At 37.8% G+C, this 26630-nt stretch overlaps 1 protein-coding gene and 1 long non-coding RNA gene across 10 annotated transcripts in view; one reads left to right on the top strand and one right to left on the bottom strand.

Annotated features, from left to right (window-relative positions):
* Positions 1-26630, top strand: part of Ank3 (ankyrin 3) — a 526258-nt gene that overhangs the window by 455184 nt on the left and 44444 nt on the right. For all 9 annotated transcript variants that reach the window (XM_048338833.1, XM_048338830.1, XM_048338829.1 and 6 more), the window contains 9 exons: positions 789-895; positions 7072-7296; positions 10153-10307; positions 19361-19572; positions 21152-21359; positions 22218-22314; positions 22702-22930; positions 23507-23632; positions 24532-24654. In XM_048338833.1, coding sequence (XP_048194790.1) covers positions 789-895; positions 7072-7296; positions 10153-10307; positions 19361-19572; positions 21152-21359; positions 22218-22314; positions 22702-22930; positions 23507-23632; positions 24532-24654 — 1482 coding nt within the window. The remainder of the gene's footprint in view (positions 1-788; positions 896-7071; positions 7297-10152; positions 10308-19360; positions 19573-21151; positions 21360-22217; positions 22315-22701; positions 22931-23506; positions 23633-24531; positions 24655-26630) is intronic.
* LOC125346355 lies at positions 5841-25598 on the bottom strand. The gene is made up of 3 exons (XR_007209916.1): positions 25390-25598; positions 22196-22202; positions 5841-5851 (listed from the first exon to the last, which is right to left on the bottom strand). It is a non-coding gene; the product is annotated as an uncharacterized LOC125346355 (long non-coding RNA).

Genomic DNA, 26630 nt, shown 5'->3' with positions numbered 1-26630 from the left:
TAATAACTGATAAGTGCCTCCAAGTTTGAAATGATGGCAGTGTCAGCCAGATACAATTCTGTTGGCTTTTAGAAATTCCCAGCTGCCCTACACTCCATTCAATGATGATTTATTTATCTGGTTTTCTTGGCAGTAGAGTTGGACTGTTGCTAGCACCATTTTTCTTGGAATCACAAGTTATCAATATGGAATTTTTAAATTTTTATCCTGAAAATTGAATTTTGCAGTCATCGTAGAAATCATTAGCCTTTGTCAAGATACATAATGCCATTGGAATTAGTTCTGTAATTTCCTTTCTTTGGCAGTCATGGGGTTTGAACTCAGGGCCTGGGCACTTCCCCTGAATTCTTTTGCTCAAGGCTAGTGCTCTACCACTTTCTGTCACAGTGCCAATTCTGGTTTTCTGGTGGTTAATTGGAGATAAGAGTCTCAGGGATTTTCCTACCCTGTCTAGCTTTGAACTGCGATCCTCAGACCTCAGTCTCCTGAGTTGCAGGATTACAGGCATGAGCCACTGGCGCCTGGCTTGTCATATCTTTTTTACTGTGCAAATTACGTAATGTGCTAACTTTAATGTAGAACTATAGAGCAGACTTTACAAATTCTTTTCTTTGAATGTTAAATCTGTGTAGACTTACTGAGAAATAAGTATGTAAATCTATCTGAGTTTATTGAGACATAAGTATCTAAATCTATTTGAACTTAGAAATCCAAAATATGCTTTATAGGCATAGAGAATGCCCTTTTCGGGTAGGCTATTGATGTAAGGTACTGTTTTTCTTTTCCAGCATCTAACATTCACAAGGGAATTTGATTCAGACTCTCTGAGACATTACAGCTGGGCTGCGGACACCTTGGACAACGTGAATCTTGTTTCGAGCCCTGTTCATTCGGGGTAAGTAACTTCAGTGTCTCCTGTATCCTCCAATGAGTAGCACATTTAGTATGTACAGTTATAAATTCTCCTAACAAGTTTTATATTGACATATGAACTATATACTCATTAGTGAGTAGATGTAGCATGCATGCATTTGTAAGTCATCTGATAAATATATTTAAGAAAATTGATATATTCCTGAAGGCATAGTTGAGGAAAAAGACTAATGGTACGATAAAACGTCCTACTTAGTCATTCATTTTCCTTTTCAAGTAAAACCTAAACTTATTTTTCTTCACATTGCTAGTCAAATGAAGCTTTTTCCTTCCTAGTATCAATATAAATCTGTAGTAATTTCTGTTCTCTTTATCTCACTTACTTTGTGCTCCACAGGAGGAAAATTTCATGCAGACATTTAGCTTTGAATTGAATAAAGTGCCTTTATCTTTTCTCACTGGGTATCAGCCTTTTATTTGATAAATGATTTGTTTTGTGTGATTGCCCTTTAAGAAAAAAACCCAACTACTGAATTTAAAAGGAGGCTGAAATCTAAAGATCAGGAAGCCATCTTGGCAGGAAAGTCCATAAGATTGTTACCACCAATAAACTACCAGAAAGCCAGAAGTGGAGCTCAAGTGGTAGAGTGGTAGCTTTGAAAGAAGCGAGGCCCTAAGTTCAAGTTCCAGGACCAGCACGCGCACACACGCACACACACATACACACACACACACACACACACACACAACTTCCCAGTGACAATTGGCACCCCCTACATTACTAAAATTAAACTGCAGTTAAGTTGTATTAAGTTATAAAGAGAAAAAAATAATTTTTTAACAGATAGAGAAATCTCCTTTAAAAAGTTATTCTGCAAAGAACCAGTAGCTCATGCCTGTAATCCTAGCTACTTAAGAGGCTGAGATCTGAGGCTCATGATTCAAAGGAAAATCCTGGAAGAAAAGTCTCCCCAATTAACCAGCATAAAGCCAGAAGTAGAGGCATGGCCCAAGTGGTAGAGCATCAACCTTGAGTGAAAAAGATCAGGGATAGTGCCCAGATCCTGAGTTTAAGCCCCTGTACTGTAACAGACACACACACACACACACACACACACACACACACACACACACACACACAGTGGAGAGTAAAAATCCCATCAAAGGCTCTCTGTGGCCACCTCACTGGCGACTGAAATGTGAGGCAGGAGTCTAAATGGTGACCAATTCATAATTGAATTGTTAAACCAGTGTATTTCTAGATACTAGATTCTTGACCAGTAGGTAATTCATACTTGTGATACTTTGAATTGGTAAACCAGTGTATTTCTAGATACTAGATTCTTGACCAATAGATAATTCATACTTATACTTGAGTCTTTATAAGCAGAATGAAAATAATTTGTTAGAATTATAAATATCTCAAGATATGTTTGCTGTAAATTAGCTGTGATCATGGAGAAGGGAGGATTAGAATTAAGTAAGTTAATGATAATTAGCATTTTATGAAGTATTGTGTGCCACTTGTTGAAACAGATTGAGATAGCTAACACTTACTTAGTTCTTTAATTGTACCTGTTGTTACAGGAATCGTTTACTTATTTTATCTCATTTACTATTTGAAGCTTCAAATAACAAGATGAGACAAGTTTTACTCATTATCTTTTTAAGGTCCACTCCTGGGAGGGCTCCATGCAGGTGCCCCCCCGCCTGTTTAAGTCCCAGATGTAAGGTCTGCAGGAAAGGAAACCCACCACATGGTTCAGGCAGAAAGGAGTTTATTGGGGGGAAGCAAGCTGCCAGCCCACACAAGATGGAGGCGTGGGGAGAGAGGAAAGAAAAAGGGAAAAGGTGAGAGAAGAGCTAGAAAGAAAAGGAAAAAGAGCAGAGACTCGTGTTGAGCCGGGTTATATAAGAAATGATGGGCGATATGGCCAGGTGGATTGGATGTGACTTCAGAGCAGGAGGAGGTAACTGCCTCCAGGTGTTCCAGTTACCTAGGTAACTCAGGTACTGGGTGCAGACTTAAACAGGTGGGGGGGGCACCTGCATGGAGCCCTCCCAAGAGTGGACCTTACAATCTTCTTTTATAGACAAATGGTATAGGCGAAAGTCTAATGATAGAATTTGCCTTCTGACTCCACAGTTCCGGTAGAACTTAAATGCAATGGCATTTAAATAGCAATAATGCACTTGGAAGAGACTCATCAACTGTAAATCACATCGTGGTCTTTAACAAAGCACTTGACTCAGACAAATCCTTAAGTTAATATAGTAATACTAATTTTAAACTAAGATATGAGTTTCATGTTACATTTGTGTGAGCTTAAATTTTTTTGTACAAACCAAAAGGAAAATCATCAGGTTTTTTTTGTTGTTGTTGTTGCTGTTGTTTTGTTTTTAAAAAAGAAATACAAAACCCTTGGGGTACATTCAGAAGACTGACAATATCAAAACGGTCTTTTTCCCCCTGAATCAGGTTTGATGAGTTACTACTAAGACGCTATAACTTCATACTCTTCACACATGAAAGAAATATTCTATGGTTTCCTTCAGTAAACTGAGAAGTTGAGAAAAGATCATAAAATCAGAAAGTTACCTTCTTATGAGCTCCTAACGACAGGTGGCTTATATCGGTATTACTAGCTACTGAAGAGACTAAGATCTGCAGGATCAGGGTCAAAGCTAACTAGCCCAGGCACAAAAGTCTGTGAGTGCCCATGTCCAAATAACTAGCCAAAAGAAATTAATGTTCCCATTGGAAAGGAAAAATTTTAACATACAAATTATCTCCCCTCTCCTTGGAACTTGTGTTGAAGACTATAGACAGGTACAGCAGAACAAAGTAATGGCAGCTAGTGTGGGCTTACTTGCAAAGGAAAAATAGTCTTGCTGTACACATGGAAATACTACACCAATGTCAGCTCTTCAGAATAGCTTATATAGCCACTTAAGGCTGTATAATACGATCCCAGGTTTCCCCACAAATGCCAAATGCCATGGTTTCATTTTCTGACGGTTTTTATTTTCTTTGCTTGTCATTGACATTTTCTGTTGCTTGCTTCTAATTATCTTACATTAATTTTTCCCATTTGCTTTCAAATTATTTTGCAGCTATTCTTCTCCACTTCCTCAGTATGACTCAAGGTGATAACTGTGAATTTTATGTGAACCATCCCTTTTCTTTTTATATTTTATGTTACTTTATTTCACAGTTAGCTTGTGTCACTGTCTGTAGTGTATCAGTTTGTCATCTTGCCTTTCCCCAAACTAGAAACCTTCACGTATCAGTTTTACAATTATTTTTAGAATTCATGCTGTAGTTTGAATATTTGAATATTAATATAATTAAACATCACTCTAATATGTTTCTAATCATTTCTATAATTGTATTGCATGAACTTTTTTTGCACAGAATATCTAAAGAAATAAGTCTGGAAAATAAATCACTATATTCCACATTTTATAATGTTATTGCAAAATAGGCCCATATTTTGTTTAACATATAATTCTACATTCCCTCGTTCTGTTGGCCCTATGAAGTTGAAAACTTTGAATTGGTACATGATTGTTAATGAGCACCAGCCCCACATTGTGTGCTATGCAGAACATGGAAACAGAATATTTATAAATAAAATAATCTGTTATGCTTTGTACATTCGGTTTTGATATTCCTTGTTAGCTAGGATGTTTTAATATCGATCCTAGTCAACTTCTCACACTACTTCCAGACTGTCCAGCTACAATTACTATATGTCTGTGTCTATCCATTCACCTATTAGTGGTGCAGTTTCTAAGCACATGTAAGCAAAGTAGTTTTATTTGTGGGTTTATGTATCCAATGTCAGTACATGCTTATTGTGTGCTGGAATCATCTTTGGCCCTACGAGTCAAGCAGTGAATAAGACAGCCCTAATCTGAATCGCTGTCTAGATTGTTGAGAGCCAGCTTTGCCAGGACAAACATTCTCCTCCCTGAAAAAAAAACCCTGCAATGTGTTTTTTTTCACTAATATAAACAAAATTTTAAACTTATTCTGTCTCAAGTCATTTATAACCCATTCTGTTGCTATTATTCCCAGTGACAATTGATTTTAGTTATTAAATGCAGAGCAAAATCAGATTTCATTTTAGAGTTCTTTGTAACATTGTGTTATTGTCTTTAGGAGTAGCAAAATACATATTTATTAAATAGACATATATTATATACAATTAATATCTATATGTACACATCTTAGGAAATATAAGCAACCTAGAACAAGTTTTAAGTGAGCATAAGAAAGAACTGATGTGGATACTTATATAAGTGAATAAGAATATTTTTCTTAAATTAAGGAGGACTGATTGTTATTGTCCTCTTGTTTTTGAATTAGTCTTTACCTTCTTATCTGTAATGTCATGGAGCTCACAGTTTTTATATATAATAAATCAATACAGAGCAAAACTTGTCAGATTTAAAAGTGAGCCAAATGCTGGGAATGTGGCTTAGTGGTACAATGCTTGTTTAGCATGCCTGAAGCCCTGGATTCGATTCCTCAGCACCACATATACAGAAAAAGCCAGAAGTGGCACTGTCCCTCAAGTGGTAGAGTGCTAGTCTTGAGCAGAAGAAGCTCAGGGACAGTACCCAGGCCCTGAGTTCAAAACTCAGGACTGGCAAATAAATAAATAAACAAATTAAATAAATGTGTGACTCAAGGCTATGAAGGTGAGTCCAACTTACTCATGATCAGAGTTGTTTCTGGAAAATTCTTAGCTCAAAAATCACCGTCATCTTTCCCCTTCTCTCTGTGGGAGTTACAGGCTGTTTTGTTGAATAAGTTGCCAGTTCAGAGTCCCTCTTCACAAAACAGACCTCAGCTAGGAGGTCCATCTGAGGCCTTCAGATTTACCTGTAGGATGTTAGGACTGTTTTTAGATGAATAAGTAGTAAAGAATTTTGATGGATGGGATTTCTTTTTCCAAAAAATACTTTCACACTTCAGGCAACATTCTAAACAGAACTATTTGGTGCTATCTTAGTAATAAGTAGATCTACCGATGTAAAAATGAAGAATGGAAGGATATATGTTCTTCCTGACAAACTGACATGCACTGTACTGTTTGGGCTCATTCTCTGTGCTTTCTATAAAGGTTGCAACTCTGCAATAGTAGAGGGCCTGTTCATCACTCATGATAGGACATAAAATTCAAAGTGCTGTGACATGCATGTGACATGTTTTCCTTTTATTGCCTTAGCTACATGCAAATACATGTTTTTCTAATTAGTCTTAATGTTCCAGCCAATGATCAAATTATATACTTGAGAGACAAATTCTAAAATGACTTAAGTTCTACTTTGTGTATTGCTGTATGAAATATTCAAATGTAAGTTATTTTAAATAGCCTTTAAGCCCATATTCATACAAAAAATCCCTGTCCATCAAAATTCACATATCAAATCTAGTAGTCTTTGATTTTTATCTTCTGTTTCATCTTAGATGATTAAGTATCCCTTCATTTTATGAGTTGTGTATGTGAAGGCATACTGTGGAGTTTTCATTTTACTTGTATGGGAGAGAGATTCCATAGTTAGCATGCAGTGCGAAACAATGGGGTTGGGAACATGGCCTAGTGTCAAGAGTGCTTGCCTGGTATACATGAAGCCCTGGGTTCAATTCCCCAGCACCACATATATAGAAAAGACCAGAAGAGGCGCTGTGCTCAATTGGTAGAGTGCTAGCCTGAGCAAAAAGAAGCCAGGGACAGTGCTCAGACCCTGAGTCCAAGCTCCAGGACTGGCAAAAAAAAAAAAGTTACAATGATTCTTCATGATACCTTAACCATTCACAATGACCGGAGACCATATTTGAGCTTTGTTTTAAACACATGAGGGTCCTTTTAATGACTAATATTTATTTTGATATTGAGATACTCACCATGCCTTCCATGTGAGCATCTGATAAGTAATTAGCATTGGGGAGGCCAATCTCTTAAAATGAAATCATGTTTTAGTTTTTGCCTCCTGTAGCAGTTCAATGCATGTCTGATGTGACTCCACCGTATTCCCTTCCAGCCTATCTTTAATGAGAGAAAAAAAAATAAAGCTAGCTATGTTGTCAACTGTTTTAAACTCTTCACCTTCCATCTCAAAGCCTGTAGACAAACTCTTTGCTTCACCTGATTTCACATGTTATCCTCTCCTTGCCTCTCCCTTCAGGTTTCTGGTTAGCTTCATGGTGGACGCTAGAGGTGGCTCCATGCGCGGAAGCCGTCACCATGGGATGCGAATCATCATTCCTCCCCGCAAGTGTACGGCCCCCACCCGAATCACCTGCCGTTTGGTAAAGAGACATAAACTGGCCAACCCACCCCCCATGGTGGAAGGAGAGGGATTAGCCAGTAGGCTGGTAGAAATGGGTCCTGCAGGGGCACAATTTTTAGGGTAAGTATTATTTGTTTTCATCTTGCCCCTCATTACTACATTTTTTATTTTCTTTACCCTTGTCAACTCAAGGAGATAACTTTCAGAACGACTTAGTGGGTCCATTGTCAAAGAGTACAAAGCTGTGTGATGCAGTGTAAGGCTAAGAGGCTGACATTTCCCCTAACTCGGTTTGCTGTTCAAGGCTTTTACTAACAAACAGCATGTTCTCTGCTCAGCGAATGCTCAGAGCTCCATCAGTCCCTGTAGAAGTTAAGTCATCATTCTTAAGGGGGAAAAAGAAACACAGATGCTGGAGTTACTATCACTCACTGAATCAATGGCTACTTTGGGGATATGTCTTTTTAAAGAGCATTTCCAGGGACACTGTGGTATGATATTTTACAAGAAGGAAAGCAAGCAGTAGACTTCATTCTCTGAGGTGGCCACGTGGGTGTGAGTCAGGCAGGCTCTGTCTTGACTGACAGTGTGTTCACATCTCCCCTTCTTGTTTCTCTTCCTGCTGCATGGATGTTATTCAGTAAACTGCATCTTCCTACCAATCCTCCCCCTGTAAATGAGGGTGAGAGTTTGGTTAGCCGAATCCTGCAGCTTGGGCCTCAAGGAACAAAATTTATTGGGTAGGACTTTTATAGACAAGATACAGAATGTCTACAATTACTTTTTTTTCCCATTTTCATTTTTTTTCTGTCACACCCATGGTCTTATTCTTGTCTTCAGTTTCTATTTTTAGTTTTTAAGTTTTTTTTTTTTAATGCTTTCAGTTGATGTGTGTCACTGAAAGAAAAGAACTCATAGTGGCTTGACTTAATGTGACAGTGCTATCTATTGTGCTTTTCAAGCATGTGGAATTCACTGCAAGTGTTCTGCTTTCATCACTTTGTGCTTCTGTAAGCCTTCCTTTCATTTGAAAAGTTTCTTCAGCATATGATTCATTTCTAAGCTAGATTGAGTCTTTAAGAGAAGGTATTTGCAGGCTTTATATCAATATTGGCTATAAATGATAAATATGTGTGTATATATTTGTCTCTGTGTGTGATTGGATTTTTAAAAAGAAAATATGCTATTCTGCAATCTTTGTGAGACTTATGAAGAAAATGTCACCATGAAGTACGATGATTTTTGGAAAAAAAATGTTGGGAATGAAAGACATTTATATATAAGTAGGTTACAGACAGAATGTCCTGATAAGTTGTTAAATTGTTTTATTTTTGTCTTGTTGGAGCTGAAATGTGTTGGTCTCTGTTGTTTGTTGGCTTGTCTGTTTGATTGTCGTATGTGCCTGGCAGTTTGCATGAAGAAACCTGTTATGAAAAGTTATGCTTGGCTTTTCCCTTTCAAAGACCTTGTTCATATCTTCTCTCCAGTACCACTGAATGTTACACACCAAGCCACATCCCTTAAATATTTACAGAGACAGTATCTGAAATGGTAACCTGCAAAGATTGTATCTGATACTAAAACATATATATATATATATATATATATATATATATATATACTATTTGCTATCAAACTGTAAGGTATGGTTAAGAAAAAAACTAGTAAATTCCACCAGAAGAACTTACTGACTTGTTGAACTAAAAAAAACCCTTAGCACAACTACTTAAAGATTACTTAAAATAATTTTTAAAAACACTAATAAAAAGAATGACACTGTTAGGAATAGATGCTTTTGTTCCTAGCTATTAAGCAATAAAGCTGTTGTGAAAATTATCTTTAAAATCCTAATTTAAGTTGTCTGCCATTAGTTTGCCAAGAGTAAAAATAACACACCTGTTTAAGTGGGTATTTTCATAAGAAAAATTTTTATAAGAAAAATTAAGCATTCAGATATTTTTATTTATGTCTTTGAGCTTTACAACCACTACCCTTTTCAACATGCCCCTACATAAGCCTGTATCTTCCTCTGAGATGAGGTTCTGTACAACCTCTGTAGGACAATAATGATACTGTCTACTTAAATGTCATCAAATAAAGCTGCACAATCCAACAACATAAACTGTGTGTGATTGTGGTCTGCTTACTTCCATTCATCTTTTTTTTTCTTTTCTTTTTTTTTTTTGTATTTATCCCTTGGAAAATTTAACAAATGATCACCCATGGCTTGATTGGCTATCTTCAATTGGCACCTATTCTTCGGCATTCCTTTGCAAAAGGACACTGTCAAAAGCAAACGTGTTTACATGACTATTTTTAACCAAGTGCCTTTTTCAGAAAGTTCAACTATCCCTGTATAGATTATGTTAGACCCAGGAAATAAAGCTGCCCACTGCCTCGTCATAAATTGGATATTGGAGAAACTGCTTTAACTACACAAGCCATGGAAGTCATGGAACATGACCTTTGGAGGGAGTGGGTTGTTTATATTGATTGTCTTACTGCTGAAGGAAAAAATAGAGCATCTTTCCAATTAGGAAATTGGCAGAATTTCTTCCTTTTTTTTTTTTTTTTTAAGAAATGACTGTGTCCTTTTAAATCATCAGTGTTTTATATATTATAGCTATTGGGTTTTTTTTTTAATGGAGTGACCTTTTTTTCAAATGGCCTACTTTAATAACTTCTAACTTCTTAATTCAAATTTCTTATATGTGCCAAATATTCTCTCCCATTTAAACCCAATGCCTAACATTGCTAGACCTTCAAGACCTGTCTGGGAATGAATAATAGCATGTTATCAGGCTTCTAATATGTTATTATTTAATTAGCAAATGATTCTGCAGCTTTGAAACCATTCCCGACCTGAGTGGCACCTCCAATTTTCAAATTAATATCATTAACAAAACATTTTCTTTTAGTGTGATGCTATAAATAATCTTTCACTTGATGTCAAATTAATGTGGGTTTTTTTTCCAGCCCTGTCATAGTGGAAATCCCTCACTTTGGTTCCATGAGAGGAAAAGAGAGAGAACTTATTGTTCTTCGAAGTGAAAATGGTGAAACATGGAAGGAACATCAGTTTGACAGTAAAAACGAAGACTTAGCCGAACTACTCAATGGCATGGATGAAGGTAAATTTGGGGGCCCTTTGATACTATGACTGTTTGAAGATAGAAGTCAGCAGAATGATTGTATTCAATGAACCAGACCTGAGTTCCATACATTTGTATTTTAAAGTGGAAATTTAAGAGGTTCAGCATTTATTGTCAATTTCTCTATAACTATGGCATGAAACAAACTTCCTATTCACAGCCCAGATAGGCAAGAAATAATCTTGAGGGGTAGGCACTGGTGGCTCACACCTGTAATCCTATGTACTCTGGAGGGTAAGATCTGAGGTTTGTGATTCAAAACCAGTCAGGGCAGGAAAGTCATCATGACTCTGATCTCCAATTAGCCAGCAGAAAGCCAGAAGTGATATAGTGGTGTTGTGGCTCAAAGTGGTAGAGCGCTAGCCTTGAGCAAAAGAGCTCAGGGACAGGGTCTAGACCCTGAGTTCAAGCCCCATGACTGATAAAAAGAATCTTGTTAATTCTTTCAGGTCTTTTGTTTGATTGGGGGCAGGGGGGGTGTCTGCCCATTTGTCTGTCCATCCTGAGACTTGAACTCAGTACCTGGGCCTTGTCCCTGAATTTTGTTGCTTAAGGAGTCACAGCTCTACCTCCAGCTTTTGGGTGGTTAATTAGAAATCAGAGTTTCATGGATCTTCTTGCCTGCTCTGGCTTCCAACTATAATCCTCATATATCAGCCTCCTGAGTAGATAGGATTACAAGTGTGAGCTACTAACACTAGGCCATTCTTTCAGGCCATTTCTAATCAAAGTAATCAATCTTTCCTAAGTCCAAGAAAGTGGTATCCAGTAGAATGTGTTGATGATGGAAATGTCCTATGCCAGTGCTGTCCAAATATAGTAGTTGCTAGTCACACATAGTCCTTAAACATTTGAAATATGACCACTACAACTGAGGAAGGTCATTTATAATTTTGTTCTATTGCAAGTATTCACCAGACTTCTGGCCTCAACAGACAGGACATTTGTACAAAGAACATTTAATATTCTAATAATCTCTTCCTCTTCCTCCTTTTCTGCCCCCAGTATTGTGGCTTGAACTCAGGGCTTCTTGCTCTTGCTTAGCTTTATTGCTGAAGGCTAATGTCTACCACTTGAGCCATTCCTCCACTCCAGTTTTTTGCTGGTCACTTGGATTTATGTGCCTTAGCTGGATTCAAACAGGATAGTTACATCTCAGCCTCCCAAGTAGTTAGGATTATGGGCATGAGCCATTGGTATTTATTATTTTTAGCACTCTTTATAATATGTCCTACTATGCAAAAGTAGAATTTATTAAACTTCAGTTGTCTTTAGGAATATACTTCCTTGTTTTTAAGCTGATGTGCCTTCATTTTTTTAATAATAAACCAATTTTCAAATAGAAATCAATTCTATTTGCTTAAGAGAAATGGTACCCTACCTAGCACTGCCAGACTCTTTAAAGAAACAATGATATAACTCTGTCCTGGATTCTATGTGTTATCTTAGGAATGGTAGATATAGAGTTTCTTTGCTACATTTTTAACTATCAGATAAACTTTGGTTCCATTTTAAACAATTAAAAAGCAATGGCAAATACTTCCAGGTTTAAATAATCAAGCATTAGTGGCTGCTAGAGCAAAAAAAAGAATACATTTTTAAGTTTTTATGTATTAAATATAACTATTATTATTAATAATAAAGGGACCTCAACGTATTTTGTTGCTGAAGCTCAACCCACCTCCACTACCCACCTTTCTTTTCCAATCCCCAAAGACATTTTATTCTTAGCAACACATCCCCTCCATCCCTCCCTCCTAAATCAAACAAACCCAGACATTTTTCTCTAAAAAGGTAGCCTATCATATTCCTTTGGTGTTCCAGTTAGTCAGGTTCTGGCCATGAGAGGAGATAAGGCTGTGTAGGCACTAAAGTGCTTTATGTTCTTTTTTGGCCACAGACCCGCTTGATATTGCTCCTCAGTGGATAACTGTTAGCAAGATAAAAGCAATGCACAAAACAAATCAGAAGTCAGCCTTTCATTCTACCATTATTGTACTTAACCTATGGAATTCCTCTAGTTTGTAATATTTCAGCATCATCTTTCATCTAAAGAGCTAATAGCCACTGATACTGTCTGTCTTATTATAACTGGTTCCCTTTTAAGTGCCATTCAATTTTTGTGCTAATTACCAGTCTTACTGCACACTCTTGTCTTAGGACCAACTCATCTTAGCCAGTAATGTGGGTGGAATGGTTGGTGGGTGTGCGCCCACCAATAGTGGGGCTTGAACTAAGGGCCTGGGTACTGTTCTTTAGCTTTCTTGCTCAGGGCTCAGCACTCTGCCACTTGAGCTACAGCTCCATTTAACATTTAATTGGAGATAAGAGCAGACTCTTCTGCCCAGGTTGGCTTCAAACTGTCATCCTCAGATCTCAGCTTCCTGAGTAACTAGGATTATAGGCATGAGCTACCATGCCATGCTTAGCCAATATTCGATTGCTAAACAATATCCTTTTGAAAACAAAAGACAGTTTCAAATTGGACAATCATTTTCCCAGGGTAATGTTGTTTTTAGGATTGTGATCTGTGGAAGACCTAGAGGCCAGAATTCCCATCCAGGCTCCATCATTTACTGTTATTATGTATTAAATATTACCAAGTACTCAGACTTTAAACTTTACCTGAATGTGTAAAGTGATGACATCTCACAGGAAACTAAGAGGCGGTAGATGAGCAGACATGTGTAAAGTTCCTCTCATAATGCCTGATGCATGGGAACCCCCCCATTGCACATTTAGCCCTAGTCCCAGCAATCATGTAAGTTGTTCAGGAGAACACATGGGATCTGAAATCCTGCCTTTTCCTCTTACTACTTGATTTGTCCCCACTCAGACCTTTGGACCCAAAAGCATTCTTTTCTGATTTGATGTCAAGCCATGTGCCTATATAGATTGTATACCCAAGTGAGTACACAATTACAAATTGCAAAAAGACACTGTATGAGCTAGACATACCTCACCATCAGGAAATAGTAAGTTGATCTAGACTGTTAACATCTGGACTCTTGACTCCACACTGAGTTCCTTTACTATTCTCTACTTCCTGACCTCCATATATGCTCAAATTTAGGTTGCCTGTGAAGTGCTTGTGTAGAATGAAAATGCCCCTGAAATATCAACCCCCAAAATGCTACCTGGTCTTAAAATTTTCCACTGTCAAGCTTGGCAGCCTCTCAGTTCTTATATGATTTAAAAGACTATGGTGTTCAGTTGGGGAAAACTGTGGCTGTGAAAGGAGAATTAAGACCTGTTCCAATCACTTATGCATGTCAGGGACCAAACATTCGTGGCTGTGTGAAGGAAGCAGGTGTTAGCTAGTTCTGTGGAGGTAAAAGTCTAGAATGACACAGGATATTTGGTTTGGCATGAGGAATCTGCCATGACCACTAAGGTAAAGGTATTTTGTGGCAAGAACAACTTTTCTTTTTGGCAGCAGAGGGAGATCTCTCAAGGCTTTGCCAATTTGTGTTTTCTCAGCAGAGGAAAAGATACTACACATCATTCACCTCTCCCCCAGCTCTCCCCATCTCCAAATAGTACCCCACATACACATCCTTTTATAGTGTTTGCACATTTCATATATAATATCTTGGACTAAATAAAAAGCCATTAGATTTTTAACAGTTTCTGGTAATTTTTAATGTAGCTATAGGATATTTAAAATTATATATGTGACTGGTCAATAACATTTTAAAGTCAAAGTGACCAGTACATAAGATGCACAGGGGAGTCTATGAAAACATTAGAATGATACCAACATTTTAAAATCCCAATCACTTAATTGGAACTGTTGAATTTTCTCTACAACATTTTATAATTCGATGAAATCATTTTCTCACTTGTCTTTGCTTAACTTTCTTAGAAGAAATAAGGCTTTTAAGAATTTTTTTAGTTTAATGATGTAATTGTTTTATTATAAACTATAATAGGAATAGGAAATCAGTTATATGATATATAATCCTTCAAATTAACTGCATCAACTGTGCCTCGGGAGTAGATTTTTCAGTTAGAAATAGCTACTTTGCTTCATTGGAGTTTAACTTGTTTTTAATTTATTAACAATGATATAAATAAGAATCTTTAACAAGTGTCCAGTCATCTTAAAGGCAATTCAGCACTGAAAATGAAATATACAGCTCTGTATCACCATCTGTTGGAAAATTCTAGTATTACAGTTTTGAAAAATTCCAAAAGGGGGAAAAAAAATTAAGTTTGTCAAGTCAAGATTATGACTGCAGTATAAAAATTAACTCAGTACCTATTAACTGATTTTAAGAACACAAAACACTGGCCTGTTTTCAATCATTGCCCTTAAAAAAATGTCATGTAGAACCATTACATTGTAGTGATGGAAAATGAACCAGAATGGTATCCAAAAACCAACTCCTTGGGAAATGAATTAGACCAAAAAAAAATGTGTCTTAATTTATGATGCCAGGTTTTATATGTGTCAGTGTACATGGACTTTGTAGTGATTAGAAATGTTTATGAAACATTTGTAGATCAACATAGTGCTATCAGATACTGTGTTCCTCATGTAAGGCCCAACTGGACTTTTAACCCAGTAAGGGCAGTGAAGCAGGTCTGAGAGGCTGGGGTATCAGTCCTGTCCACCTTCATTGTGGATGTGAATGGAGAGGCAGTTATGTGGGAGTTCTGGGCATTTTCTATATGCTGCAGATGCCCAGTTACTCATTCTTGGTGTTGAGCTTTAAGACATTACATGTGATCCTAGATTTAGGAGATGAGATTATATCAATTGATTATATTTCTCCCAGGATAGAGTGGTGGTAATGGTTTAAATAAAGGATTGGATGGTGACATCATAGAGTCAATTACTTAAGTGTAGTGTTATTGCACAAATGGAAAAAATAAGCAAATGTGGAAGAAAACTTTGCTGGAAAAAACAGGAGAAGCAAGTATAAAGCATACTGGTTTCACCAGGCTCTGGTGATCCTAGCAACTGTAACCTTGCTACTCTGGAGGCTGAGATCTAAGGATAACGGTTCAGAGCCAGCCTGGGCAGGAAAGTATGTGAGGTTCTTATTCACAATTAACTACCAGCAAACCAGAAGTGGAGCTGGGGTTCAAAGTGGTAGAGTTATAGCCTTTAGCAAAAGGCGATTAGGGACAGGGCCCAGGCCCCAAATTCAAGCTCCGTGTCTGGAAAAAAAAATAATAATACTGGCTTCTTAATGTGTAATCATGGAGGAACGCGTACAATAATTATTTCAATGTGGCCAGACACCCTCCCAGGAGATCTTCCCTAAACCCTACATCCCCTTAGGCCCATGAGCAAATGCCCAGGCCTTTTCTGTGTTACATAGCTTTAAACCTACTTCTCCTCTGGATGACCCTGGGGAATGACTCTGCCTTGTTGATAACCATTTTTATCCTGTGCCTCACAACTCTTCTCAGCCCAGACAATGGTAGTAAATATGAAATAAATGACTTCTCTTCAGGCTTGTACCCCACTTTCATTGACACTTTCCCTCAATAATTCATGACTTCTATTCTAGATCCTGGAGGAAGAAAGGCCACAGGCAAATGGGAAGAAGCATTTGGCTGGGGTTGGCTTTGGGAAAAGTTATATTTATTTTTTGTATGTAGAGTACAAAGTAATCTTAAACTTTACCACTAAAAGTACGATTTTTTAAAAAATCATACATCTCTCCCTGAGTTTTTAATAACATGTCATAAGCATATTCTAGAAATTAGTTTTCAAGCTGAGTATGGTAGTACATAACTGTAATATCAGCTACCTGGGAGGCATATGCATGGGAGATCACAAGTTAGAGGCCATCTTAGGTAAAAAGACTATAGCAAAAAGGAGGGAGGGTACTAAGGGTATGACTCAAGTGACAGGAGACTTGCTCAGCATGCAGGAGGCCCTGGATCAGTCCCTGTGATGCCAGACATAAGTAAATAGTTTAAAATATTTCTTAGTTCATGTACTTGTGACCGTTTACATGGATTGCTAAATCTACAGGGAAACCAAGCAGGTGTATCAATATTTTCAGACATTGTGAGACATCAACACTTAATTTGTTGTATAGATCTAAAGCACAGAGAAGGCCTATATCCTGACAGTTAAAGATGTGAAATAAGACTGATCAAGGGAGATAGAAAGAAGATGCTGAAATTGGGTAAAAATTCATTTATTACAATTATTAAAAGGAACCTCTCTGGAATAGCCCTAAATGAAAGCTTCAAAAACTGGAAAGGTTTCCCATTAAGTTTATGTGGAGGAAGTAGGATCAGATTATATCATTTGAGGGGTGTGTGTACTTCTTTGTTTTGTTTTGTTTTATGTAACATTTTTGTGCTGGTCCTGAAGCTTAAACTCGGGGCCTATGCATTGCCTCTTAGCTTTATTTACTTTTTTTTTTTTGAGGTATTTTTCCCCCTCTAACATTTTGGTGGTACTGGGATTTGAACTTTAGGACTTGCATTTGCCAGAAGGTGCTCTACAACTTAAGCTAAACCAGTCTAACACTAGCACCCTATTCTTTGACTCTGGTTATTTTTCATAGTATTGCTTTTTGCCTGAGCTATAGTCTTCCTATTTACCCTTCCTGTATAGCTGGGGTGACAAGTGTACACCACCACAGCCACATTTTTATTGATTAAACTGTACGTAGCCTCAGAATCTTTTCCCCCAGGCTGGCCATAAGTGATGATCTCAGATTCTAGTCTCAATTATTAAGATTATAAGTATGATGATATCTACATATAGGATTTAAAGTAATCTATATAGTTTCTTCTTATCTGAGTCTCATTAGTTCCAGTAGGTTTCTTGGCTCAGTTGATACTAGTTTGTCTGTCAGTCAGTCATGGGACTTGAATTCAGGGTGTGGACACTGTCCCTGAATATTTTTGCTCCAGCGCTCTTCCACTTAAAGCTCCACTTCTGGTTTTCTGGTGGGTAAGTGGAGATAAGCGTCTCATGGAGTTTCTTCTCTAGGCTGGCTTCAAACCATGAAAAGCCTTGTGAGAAGGAATTCACAGTGCTGGTAATCAGACCCCAAGTCAGTTTCACAGGAGCTAAGCTCAGAAGCCCTTTTCATTCTCACTCCCAAACCTCTCCCACCAGCTTCCTCTTATAGTTACTGATTAGTTTTGAACACTCAGCTATGGTATGCTATTTTGTTATAGTCTTCTAGCCATATCTTCTACAGTCTCATATAAGATATAGTTAGGGCTGGGAACTTGGCTTAGTGGTAGAGTGTTTGCCTAGCATGCATGAAGCCCTGAGTTCGATTTATCAGTACCACATATACAGATAAAGCTAGAAGTGGTGCTGTGGCTCAGGTGGTATAGTGCTAGCTTTGAGCAAGAGTCTCAGGGACTGTGCCAATGCTCTTAGTTCAAGCCCCAGGACTGGCAAAAAAAAAAAAAAAAGAGCTTTCATTCCAATAGATGTTTAATTATATCAACAGCTTTTATTGCTATTTTTTGTTATATAAGATGATCTAATACTTTAAAGATGACTTACAAAATACTATCCATTGATTTTCTGTTGCATACCTGAATGTGTTCATGTGTTTGGAATTCCACTCTTACCACCTATAAGTCAACTAGATTGCAGAGACGTTTAGATGAATTTTCTTTGTTCTTTATCTTTTTCCCGTTGTTCTCATGTGAGTCACCTGGAAAAATCAGCTTGTATTACAACCATACAATGCATGTCTTTCTTGAGAATTATTGTTGCTCAAATGGTTCTTATTCTCAGAACCAGAAGAGATGACAGGCAGAAGGAAGGAATGAGGCTTATGCAAATTGCTGAGACCATCTAACAAAGACAAAATAAGAGAAGCTAAGGAAGACATGTAGAGATGTAAATACTGTCTAAGCACAGGACACCCAGCAAGGCTTTCTGCCCCTCAGTCCAGCCATACAGTCCAGTCTCTGTGTGAAATCCACTGCTGACTGACCCCCAGCAACTCTTGTTGGAATATACTGGGACTCAGTGCTTGCGTGTGCTCCTGTCCCGGGGCTTGAACTCAGGGCTGGAGCATTGTCCCTAAGCTTTTATGGTCAAGGCTAATGCTCTACCACTTGAGTGAGAACTCCATTTCTGGTTCTTTTGGCAGTTCATTGGAGATAAGAGTCTCACAGAAGCTTTCCTGCCTGGGCTGACTTCTAACCTCAACCATCAGATTTCAGCCTCCTTTGTAGCTAGGATTACAAGTGGGAGCAACCAGCACCCAGCTATACCATCTTTTTAAAATAAACCATTTCGGGGCTGGGGATATAGCCTAGTGGCAAGAGTGCCTGCCTCGGATACACGAGGCCCTAGGTTCGATTCCCCAGCACCACATATACAGAAAACAGCCAGAAGCGGCGCTGTGGCTCAAGTGGCAGAGTGCTAGCCTTGAGCGGGAAGAAGCCAGGGACAGTGCTCAGGGCCTGAGTCCAAGGCCCAGGACTGGCCAAAAAAAAAAAGAAAAAAATAAAATAAAATAAACCATTTCCCCTTTCTGGTTTGAAGTATAAATGTGTCATTTTGACTAACTATAACTTAAATTCACAATATAAATGTAAACTTACATTGGACAAGAGTGTAGTGTGTATTTCAAAAAGCTAGAAGAAAATGTTGTGAATCATTTCACTCAAAAGAAATAATAAATTCAGCTACTCAGGAGGCTGAGATACAAGGACTGAAGTTTAAAGCCACCCCAGGGCAGGAAAGTCTTTGAGACTCTTATCTCCAATATACTACTAGATAACCAGAAGTAGCACTATGGCTCGAAGTGTTGGAACACTAGCCTTCAGCAAAAAGAGCTCAGGAACAGCACCCAGGCCCTGAGCTTAAAGCCCCACAACCAACAAAAATAAATAAAAAATCACTAATAAATTTGGAGATACAATTAACCTGACTTACACATTTTATGATGTACATGAGTCTCCTAGGACGTCATTAATTTATACATTTTTTATATTTTAAAGAATCATGGAACATTACCTATTTGTCACAAAGCATTTTGTAGAAATTCATATGCTCATGGCTTTTCTATTTGTCTTTTCAGAACTTGATAGCCCAGAAGAGCTGGGGAAGAAGCGGATCTGCAGGATCATCACAAAGGACTTCCCCCAGTATTTTGCAGTGGTCTCTCGGATCAAGCAGGAAAGCAACCAGATTGGTCCTGAAGGTGGAATTCTGAGCAGCACCACTGTGCCCCTCGTCCAAGCATCTTTCCCAGAGGGTGCTTTAACCAAAAGAATTCGAGTGGGCCTCCAGGTACTGGTTACAGAACACTTCATTTCCTCAGCACATTTAGAGAACATGCAAGCATTCTTTGCTACAGAAACAGTCGTAAGCACTCATCTTCAGTGAGGATTTAAAAACAAAAAATCAGAGGAGATGAGACAGGTGCTAGGGGCTCATTCTTATAATCCTAGCTAATCAGGAGCCTGAGATTGGAGGATTGGATTGGGGTTCGAAGCAAACAAACCCCAGAGATTCTTATCTCCATTAAGCTAGAAAAAAAGTGAGAAGTGGAGAGGTGACTCAAAGGGTAGAGTACTAGCCTTGTGCAAGTCCCAGTGTCAGCACCCGCCCTCCTCCCCCAAAATGGAGAGGGGATAAATTTGATCAGTGAATATTATATGTACATATATGTAAGTGTATATGTAATATCACAATGTACTTCCTCTGTATAATTAATGTACTTATATTAGTAAAATATTTTTAAAAAGGAAAGCATTACATATAAATTTTAGCTTAGTGACTGATAATCAAGATTATATATATATTTGCATTTTACATGTGACTAATAAAATGTTCATATGGAAAAATATTTTTTAAAAGATTATATATTTTAGTTTTTCTCCTTAAAAATCTCAGTAGATTTCTAATGAAAGACACTTTTTTCAGCCATAGATTCTTGGTTTTAGTCAGTGATAAAATATGCCAAAGCTTGATTTATAGTGTGTCATCTCATAAAACTTATAGTAAAAGTTACAAGCTTCAGTGTTTGGGTTTAAATAAGTCAGAAATACTGGGTTTCCTCCAAACCAGTTGGAACTTGTTCTGGTTTGGCAAGCTGACTGGAAATTATGGCAAGAATGATTTTTAAAATTCATTTCAGTTGGTTTTGACCTTAACTAATTTCTTTTACTTACTGAAGGCAACTGAATTTAGAAGAACTTTGGTTGTTATATTGTAACTAATGTTTTAGTTTAGTTTAGTTTAGTTTAGTTTAGAAAGCATGAAAATTCATGCTTTTTGTGAGGTTGAATTCTCATATTCCAATGGAGTTGTTAGGCTTTATTTTTCTCAAGGGGCACACTAGGTCCCAGAAGGACCTTTGGTAAATAACTACTTATCAGTGGTATGAAGTTCCCAACACCTGTCTCCATATTGAAATTTTTTTTTTAATCAACTAGCAAACTTGGTAGACTAGAATTGAAGTCTTTTGAAAATGTGAATTCCTTTTTGTTCCTGGCCTCTGAAAGCCTTCATTTTTACCTAGTAGTACAAGTTGGCTTTGTGAGGTTTCATGGAATATCCTACATAGGCTTAACATTTACTGAGGTAATATTTGCTTTCCTTGAATTCAGATTAGTGTCTCTGCTCTGAGATTTGATTCCCTTATTTGCCGCAAGCCAGTACTGTCTGTTCTGCTAAGGAAATAAATTGACCAGTTCCTACTAAAGATTAGGTTCTTTTGCTGGTATGTGATGTAGTGAGACAGGATTAAAAGAAAGTCATATTTTGTTGTTGTTGTCAGATTCATTTTTCTTTCTCACTTGAAAAGTCAACATTCTGACAGGAAAAAAAAGTCTACTTGTATTTAAAGTCCTTTTTCTGTCTGAAGGCCCAGCCTGTTCCAGAAGAAATTGTGAAAAAGATCCTTGGAAACAAAGCAACATTTAGCCCAATTGTCACTGTGGAACCAAGAAGAAGGAAATTCCATAAACCAATCACTATGACCATTCCAGTGCCCCCACCCTCTGGAGAAGGCGTAGCCAATGGATACAAGGGAGACACCACACCCAACCTGCGTCTTCTCTGTAGCATAACAGGTTTGGTTAAATCCCTGCTCTGTGATTGTTTACAAACACATCAAACCTTTGAAATACCCATGCCAAATTTATAAGAGTAACAAGGAATAAAACATCTGTTACTCCAGTAATAATTTTTGTAAGATGCTACTCTCATGACTCATTGACCATTTAGGACTTTACTAAATTGAGCGTTAGTATTAGAGTCCTTTAAGGTATAATTTGATCTACTGAAACATTTAGGCAATTTCTTGGTGATACAAGCAAAGGTAAAACTAGCATTCTCCACCCCCATTCCCCACTTTAGACTAACAGGAAATAGGATGGACTTTGGGGAAATTGAGTAACAAACAGAACAATAGTAGTAGGAAAATGTTGAGTATATCATACTAGTGTGATGTTACAATAAGCTACATTTATACCTTAGGAGAGGTCTCATGGACTTTTCTGCCCAGGGCAGCTTCTCAATCCTCAGACCTCTAGGATTATGAGTGTGGACCACCAGTATGTGACTCAGCCAGTTTTAAAATGAACTGTTACATAACTTTCTTAATATTTCTTAAAAACTTATCTGAAGCTAAATTCCTTCATTGATATTAAACTTAATACTTTACATTTTAAAAATTATGGTTGCCCTAAGTTTAAATGCCATACATGTCTACCCAAACAGAAGTCATTTTTAAGGAGAACAGTGACCAACAAGCTGGTAAGAGTATAAACGGAGAGGAACTCTACTTTCAGAGCATAGCACTGAATGGCCAAGGGCTAAAGTCCTTGGTAGTTATTGGCTATTCACAAACAGGATATGATGGGTGATGTACCTCCCATATTTAAGTGTCTTCCCATAATGAAGTCACTGTATCTCTGCTGGTCTCTCAGGGGGTACCTCACCTGCTCAGTGGGAAGACATCACAGGAACAACTCCTCTGACTTTTATAAAGGATTGTGTCTCTTTTACAACCAATGTTTCAGCCAGGTATGAAAGTAATTAATTTTATTACTTTTGGGGGAGGGTGTCTGTCTGATTTTCTTTTCCATTTTGTAGAAATGTTGGAAAAAGTCTTGAGTATAATGCCGGCCTTGAGCAAAAAAAGCCAAGCAAGTGTATATAGCACCAAGCTCAAGTCTCAGTACCAGCACATGTTTGAGAAAGACTGCTTTGCTGTTTAAATGAATATGTTAATCAGATTTTGATCTGGTTGTGGGGGGGGGGGTCCATCCCACCCAGTCCCTTGCTCATGCAATATGTCTGCTCTGCCATTGAGCTTGTACTCCAACTCCTTGATTTTTTTAATGGTGAAGATGTGACTTTTATCAATCACTTGATTTTTATACTTCTGTTTTGTTTTTTGGTGTTTTGCAGATTTTGGCTTGCAGACTGCCATCAAGTCTTAGAAACTGTAGGGTTAGCCACACAACTGTACAGAGAATTAATATGTGTTCCCTACATGGCCAAATTTGTTGTTTTTGCCAAAATGAATGATCCTGTAGAATCTTGCCTGCGATGCTTCTGTATGACAGATGACAAAGTAGACAAAACTTTAGAGCAGCAAGAGAATTTTGAGGAAGTGGCAAGAAGCAAAGATATTGAGGTAAGTTGTTCATAAAAACTTTATCTGGGCCATTCATCCAGTACTGGCTTTTGAGGCCAAGTACCATTCACTGTTAATAGCAAGTTCATTATTGATTTCACCCTAAAATTTGACGTTGATTTATTCTCAAATTATTTTGTGGTATTAATAACCTTGGCTAGAATATAGTACCAATGAATATTAAGTTGTAGTCTCTGTTCCTGTAGTGCCCTGAGTTTTCTTATTTTTGTGGGCCACTGGCCGTAACATTGTCATGACTGACCTTTAAACCCAACTCATGTTCAGCATTCACAAATCAAAAATATTCTCTCCAAGTCTGACATCAGGCACTTTCTCTAACGTGTTGAAAGTTGCTGGAATAAAGTATATAATTCTATTTTGTACATGTCCATTATAGTGGTTTCTAATCACAGATATATAAATGGAAGCCCTCAGAATTATCTACTTTTGTCAAATATTATTGAAGTGTATGACATCACCAGAGAATTTCCTAATACAAACATGTCAGTCTTGTAAAACTTGAAAAAAATTCTCCTCGCTTGTGACACAAGCTAACATTATGTTTTTCTTTAAAAGGTTCTAGAAGGTAAACCTATTTATGTTGATTGTTATGGAAATCTGGCCCCACTTACCAAAGGAGGACAACAACTTGTTTTTAACTTTTATGCTTTCAAAGAAAATAGACTGCCATTTTCCATCAAGGTAAATCATCTTTAACAGAAACTGTGAATTAAAAAAAAAAAAAAACAGATCTTAGAAAATAAAAAGGCTAACACGTTTTCATGATTTGAATTGTTCCATGAAACTTGAACTCAGAAGAATAAGGTCAGGCTTTGTCTCCATTCAAACAGCATGCATTTTGAATTAGTAACGTATTATAATTATCAAAACACAATCTTTATATTAAAAATCTTTACTTGTTTATGTTGAAGGAAATATTTATAAACCAAATAATTTAAAAGGTACCACATGTAGTTAATATTCAGTAATAAAATAGCTGATGAACTCCAGATTGAGCATTCAAGCTTCATTTCCATTTTCAAGGGAGCCAGGGACATTTGGGGGTGAGATCTTTGGAAAACAAAAGATAGGACAGTTGTTTTTTTGTTTTGTTTTATTTTTGCCAGTCCTGGGGCTTGGACTTGGGGCCTGAGCACTGTCCCTGGCTTCGTTTTGCTCAAGGCTCACACTCTACCTCTTGAGCCACAGTGCTACTTCTGGCTTTTTCTCTACATGTGGTGCTGAGGAATCGAACCCAGGGCTTCATGTATGCAAGGCAAGCACTCTACCACTAGGCCATATCCCCAGCCCCCAGTTGTTCTATTATTATTTGCTCTTGTTTTTAAAGCTTTTCAGAGCAGGAAGCATCAAGTAGGAAGAAAATTCACACAGCCAGAAGAGATAGCCAGTGCAGGGCAGAGAGACCCAGCAGTGCTTTTAGGGTAGGGAGTGGGCCTCAAAATTTTGCTGTGTTCAAATGTGACCTTTAAAGCTGATATGGAATTGTTAATATTTTTTCCTTTCCCACCTCAATAAGGACATCTGAAAATAAACATGTTTTACTCTTGATCTGTGTCTATAACTATCTATCTAAATTCTAGATTAGAGACACCAGCCAAGAGCCCTGTGGTCGCCTGTCTTTTCTGAAAGAACCAAAGACAACAAAAGGATTGCCTCAAACAGCTGTCTGTAACTTAAATATCACTCTGCCAGCACATAAAAAGGTATCTTTTACACTGGTTTATTTAACTTTCTTTCCCTGGTCTTGAAAGTGGGCTTTGATTTGCCATTAAGGAATGCTTTGTAGCCCAATTAGAGCTCTTGAAACTCCAAGTTCTGTTAGTCTCCTTGTATAGATGGATAAAGTCTTGTTATTGTGGTGTCATATTTCTTAGAGTCTGTATGATGGAGTCCTCTGTTAATCGCTTCTGCTGGTAGTTCAGAGATTTTGCCTTTCAAATGATGTCACGCATTAATTAGCCATGGATGTACAATTCTTGGTTGTTTTTTGTTGTTGGCTTCTTTTGATTTGCTTTGCCTTCTAAACCAGCTTGCATTTTGTGCTCCCTACTCAGTCCTTTTCATATCCTGATATTCTTTTCCCTGCTGTCCATTATAATATTCCTTGTCTCTGCAATGCATCTTGGGACCAAAAGGAGACAGAGTCAGATCAAGATGATGAGGTAATATGAACACTTCTGCTTTTATTCTATCCAAGGTAGAATAGACATTGGCTATGTATAAGAAACTGGAGAGGGATAAAGTGTGGGACGCTTTGAAATTATATTTTTGTAGGTCTTAGCTTGAGTAAAGTAGCAAGTATTTTTCTTTGAAAACTCTTCACACTTCCTCCACATGTAGAGACCTTCAAGTACATTCCACCAAACTGTAATCCACCTAATGAATTTTAAAAAGAAAAAACACTTTGAAAATGTGATAGTAAAATATACATGTGAAACTTTAAAAACCTATCTATTACTATTCAACTACCTACCGTCTTACGTTTAAATCAAGATGATTAAGTTATGAAATTTTATTGAATAAATCATGTATGTTTTGTGGATTTGTGTGGTAGATAAATAGCTAAGCAAATTTATCTTGGCCTCTGCCCCTGCCCACCTTCTTTTTGACAGCATTAAGGTTTGAACTCAGGGCCCTGTATTTGCTAAGCAAGCATTGCATTTTACCACTTGAGCCACATCTCCAGTCCTTTGGGGTTTTTTGTTTTGTTTTGTTTTGCCGATCCTGGGGCTTGAACTCAGGGCCTGGGCACTGTCTCTGAGCCTCTTTGTGCTCTTTTTACCACTTGAGCCACAGCATCACTTCTGGCCTTTTTCTGAGTAGCTTATTGGAGATAAGAATCTCATGGACTCTCTTGCCTGGTGTGGCTCTGAACCCTGATCCTCAGATCTTAGTCCCCTGAGTAGCTAGGATTACAGGCATGAGCCACCAGCACCCACCCTTTGGTCATTTTTTAAGAATATGTTTTAAACACTTTTTCCTAACTTAACATAATTAAATTTAAGAAAAAAACACAAATCAGCCTGGCAACAGTGGCTCACATCTTAATCCTAGCTCACTGGGAAGCTAAGAAGAAAAGGATCATGGTTCCAGATCAACCTTAGCAGAAAAGTCTAGCACTGTAAGCCAGAAGACCTGTGATGCTTGAAAGTGAGCAGATCACAGTTCAGGTACTCCTTGGCAGGAAATAACCAGTGCACAACAAGGCAGAAGACATCAGCCTAGCAAGCCCAAGGCCCTGACTTCCAACCCTTAGTACCTCTTTTTTAGAAAATAAATCCCCACTTATCAATTATTACTGTAGTCTTAGGATTCAGTGGTATGACTGCTAATAAAATCATTCACCTGTTTTTAATCCCATCTATACCATCTCTACTGGCAGTAACCACAGAAGTAATTATAGTAATACACCTGTGTGCCTTTTCTCCATGAATGTACTCCCCTAGTGAGTGTACTTTGTGATCTATGTGCTCTCCATAAGAATGGATTTGGGGACAAGAAGAGCTGAGCCTAAGAAGTCTCTGTAGTGCTTGTCTTTTATTTGTAGTTCCCTGTAGTCTGCTGTGTCGATGCTCTTACATTTGCTAGGTCATGGTTACTTAGACAGTGGGGTGAGGTTCGAGAATTCCAGTAGCACAGTAACATTTTTCAGGAGGAAAATGCCTAAGAAGATAAATAA

This window comes from Perognathus longimembris, chromosome 2 (assembly GCF_023159225.1).
Source record: "Perognathus longimembris pacificus isolate PPM17 chromosome 2, ASM2315922v1, whole genome shotgun sequence".
NCBI classification, from domain to species: Eukaryota; Metazoa; Chordata; class Mammalia; order Rodentia; family Heteromyidae; genus Perognathus; species Perognathus longimembris.
This window is presented reverse-complemented; position numbering and strand designations above follow the sequence as displayed.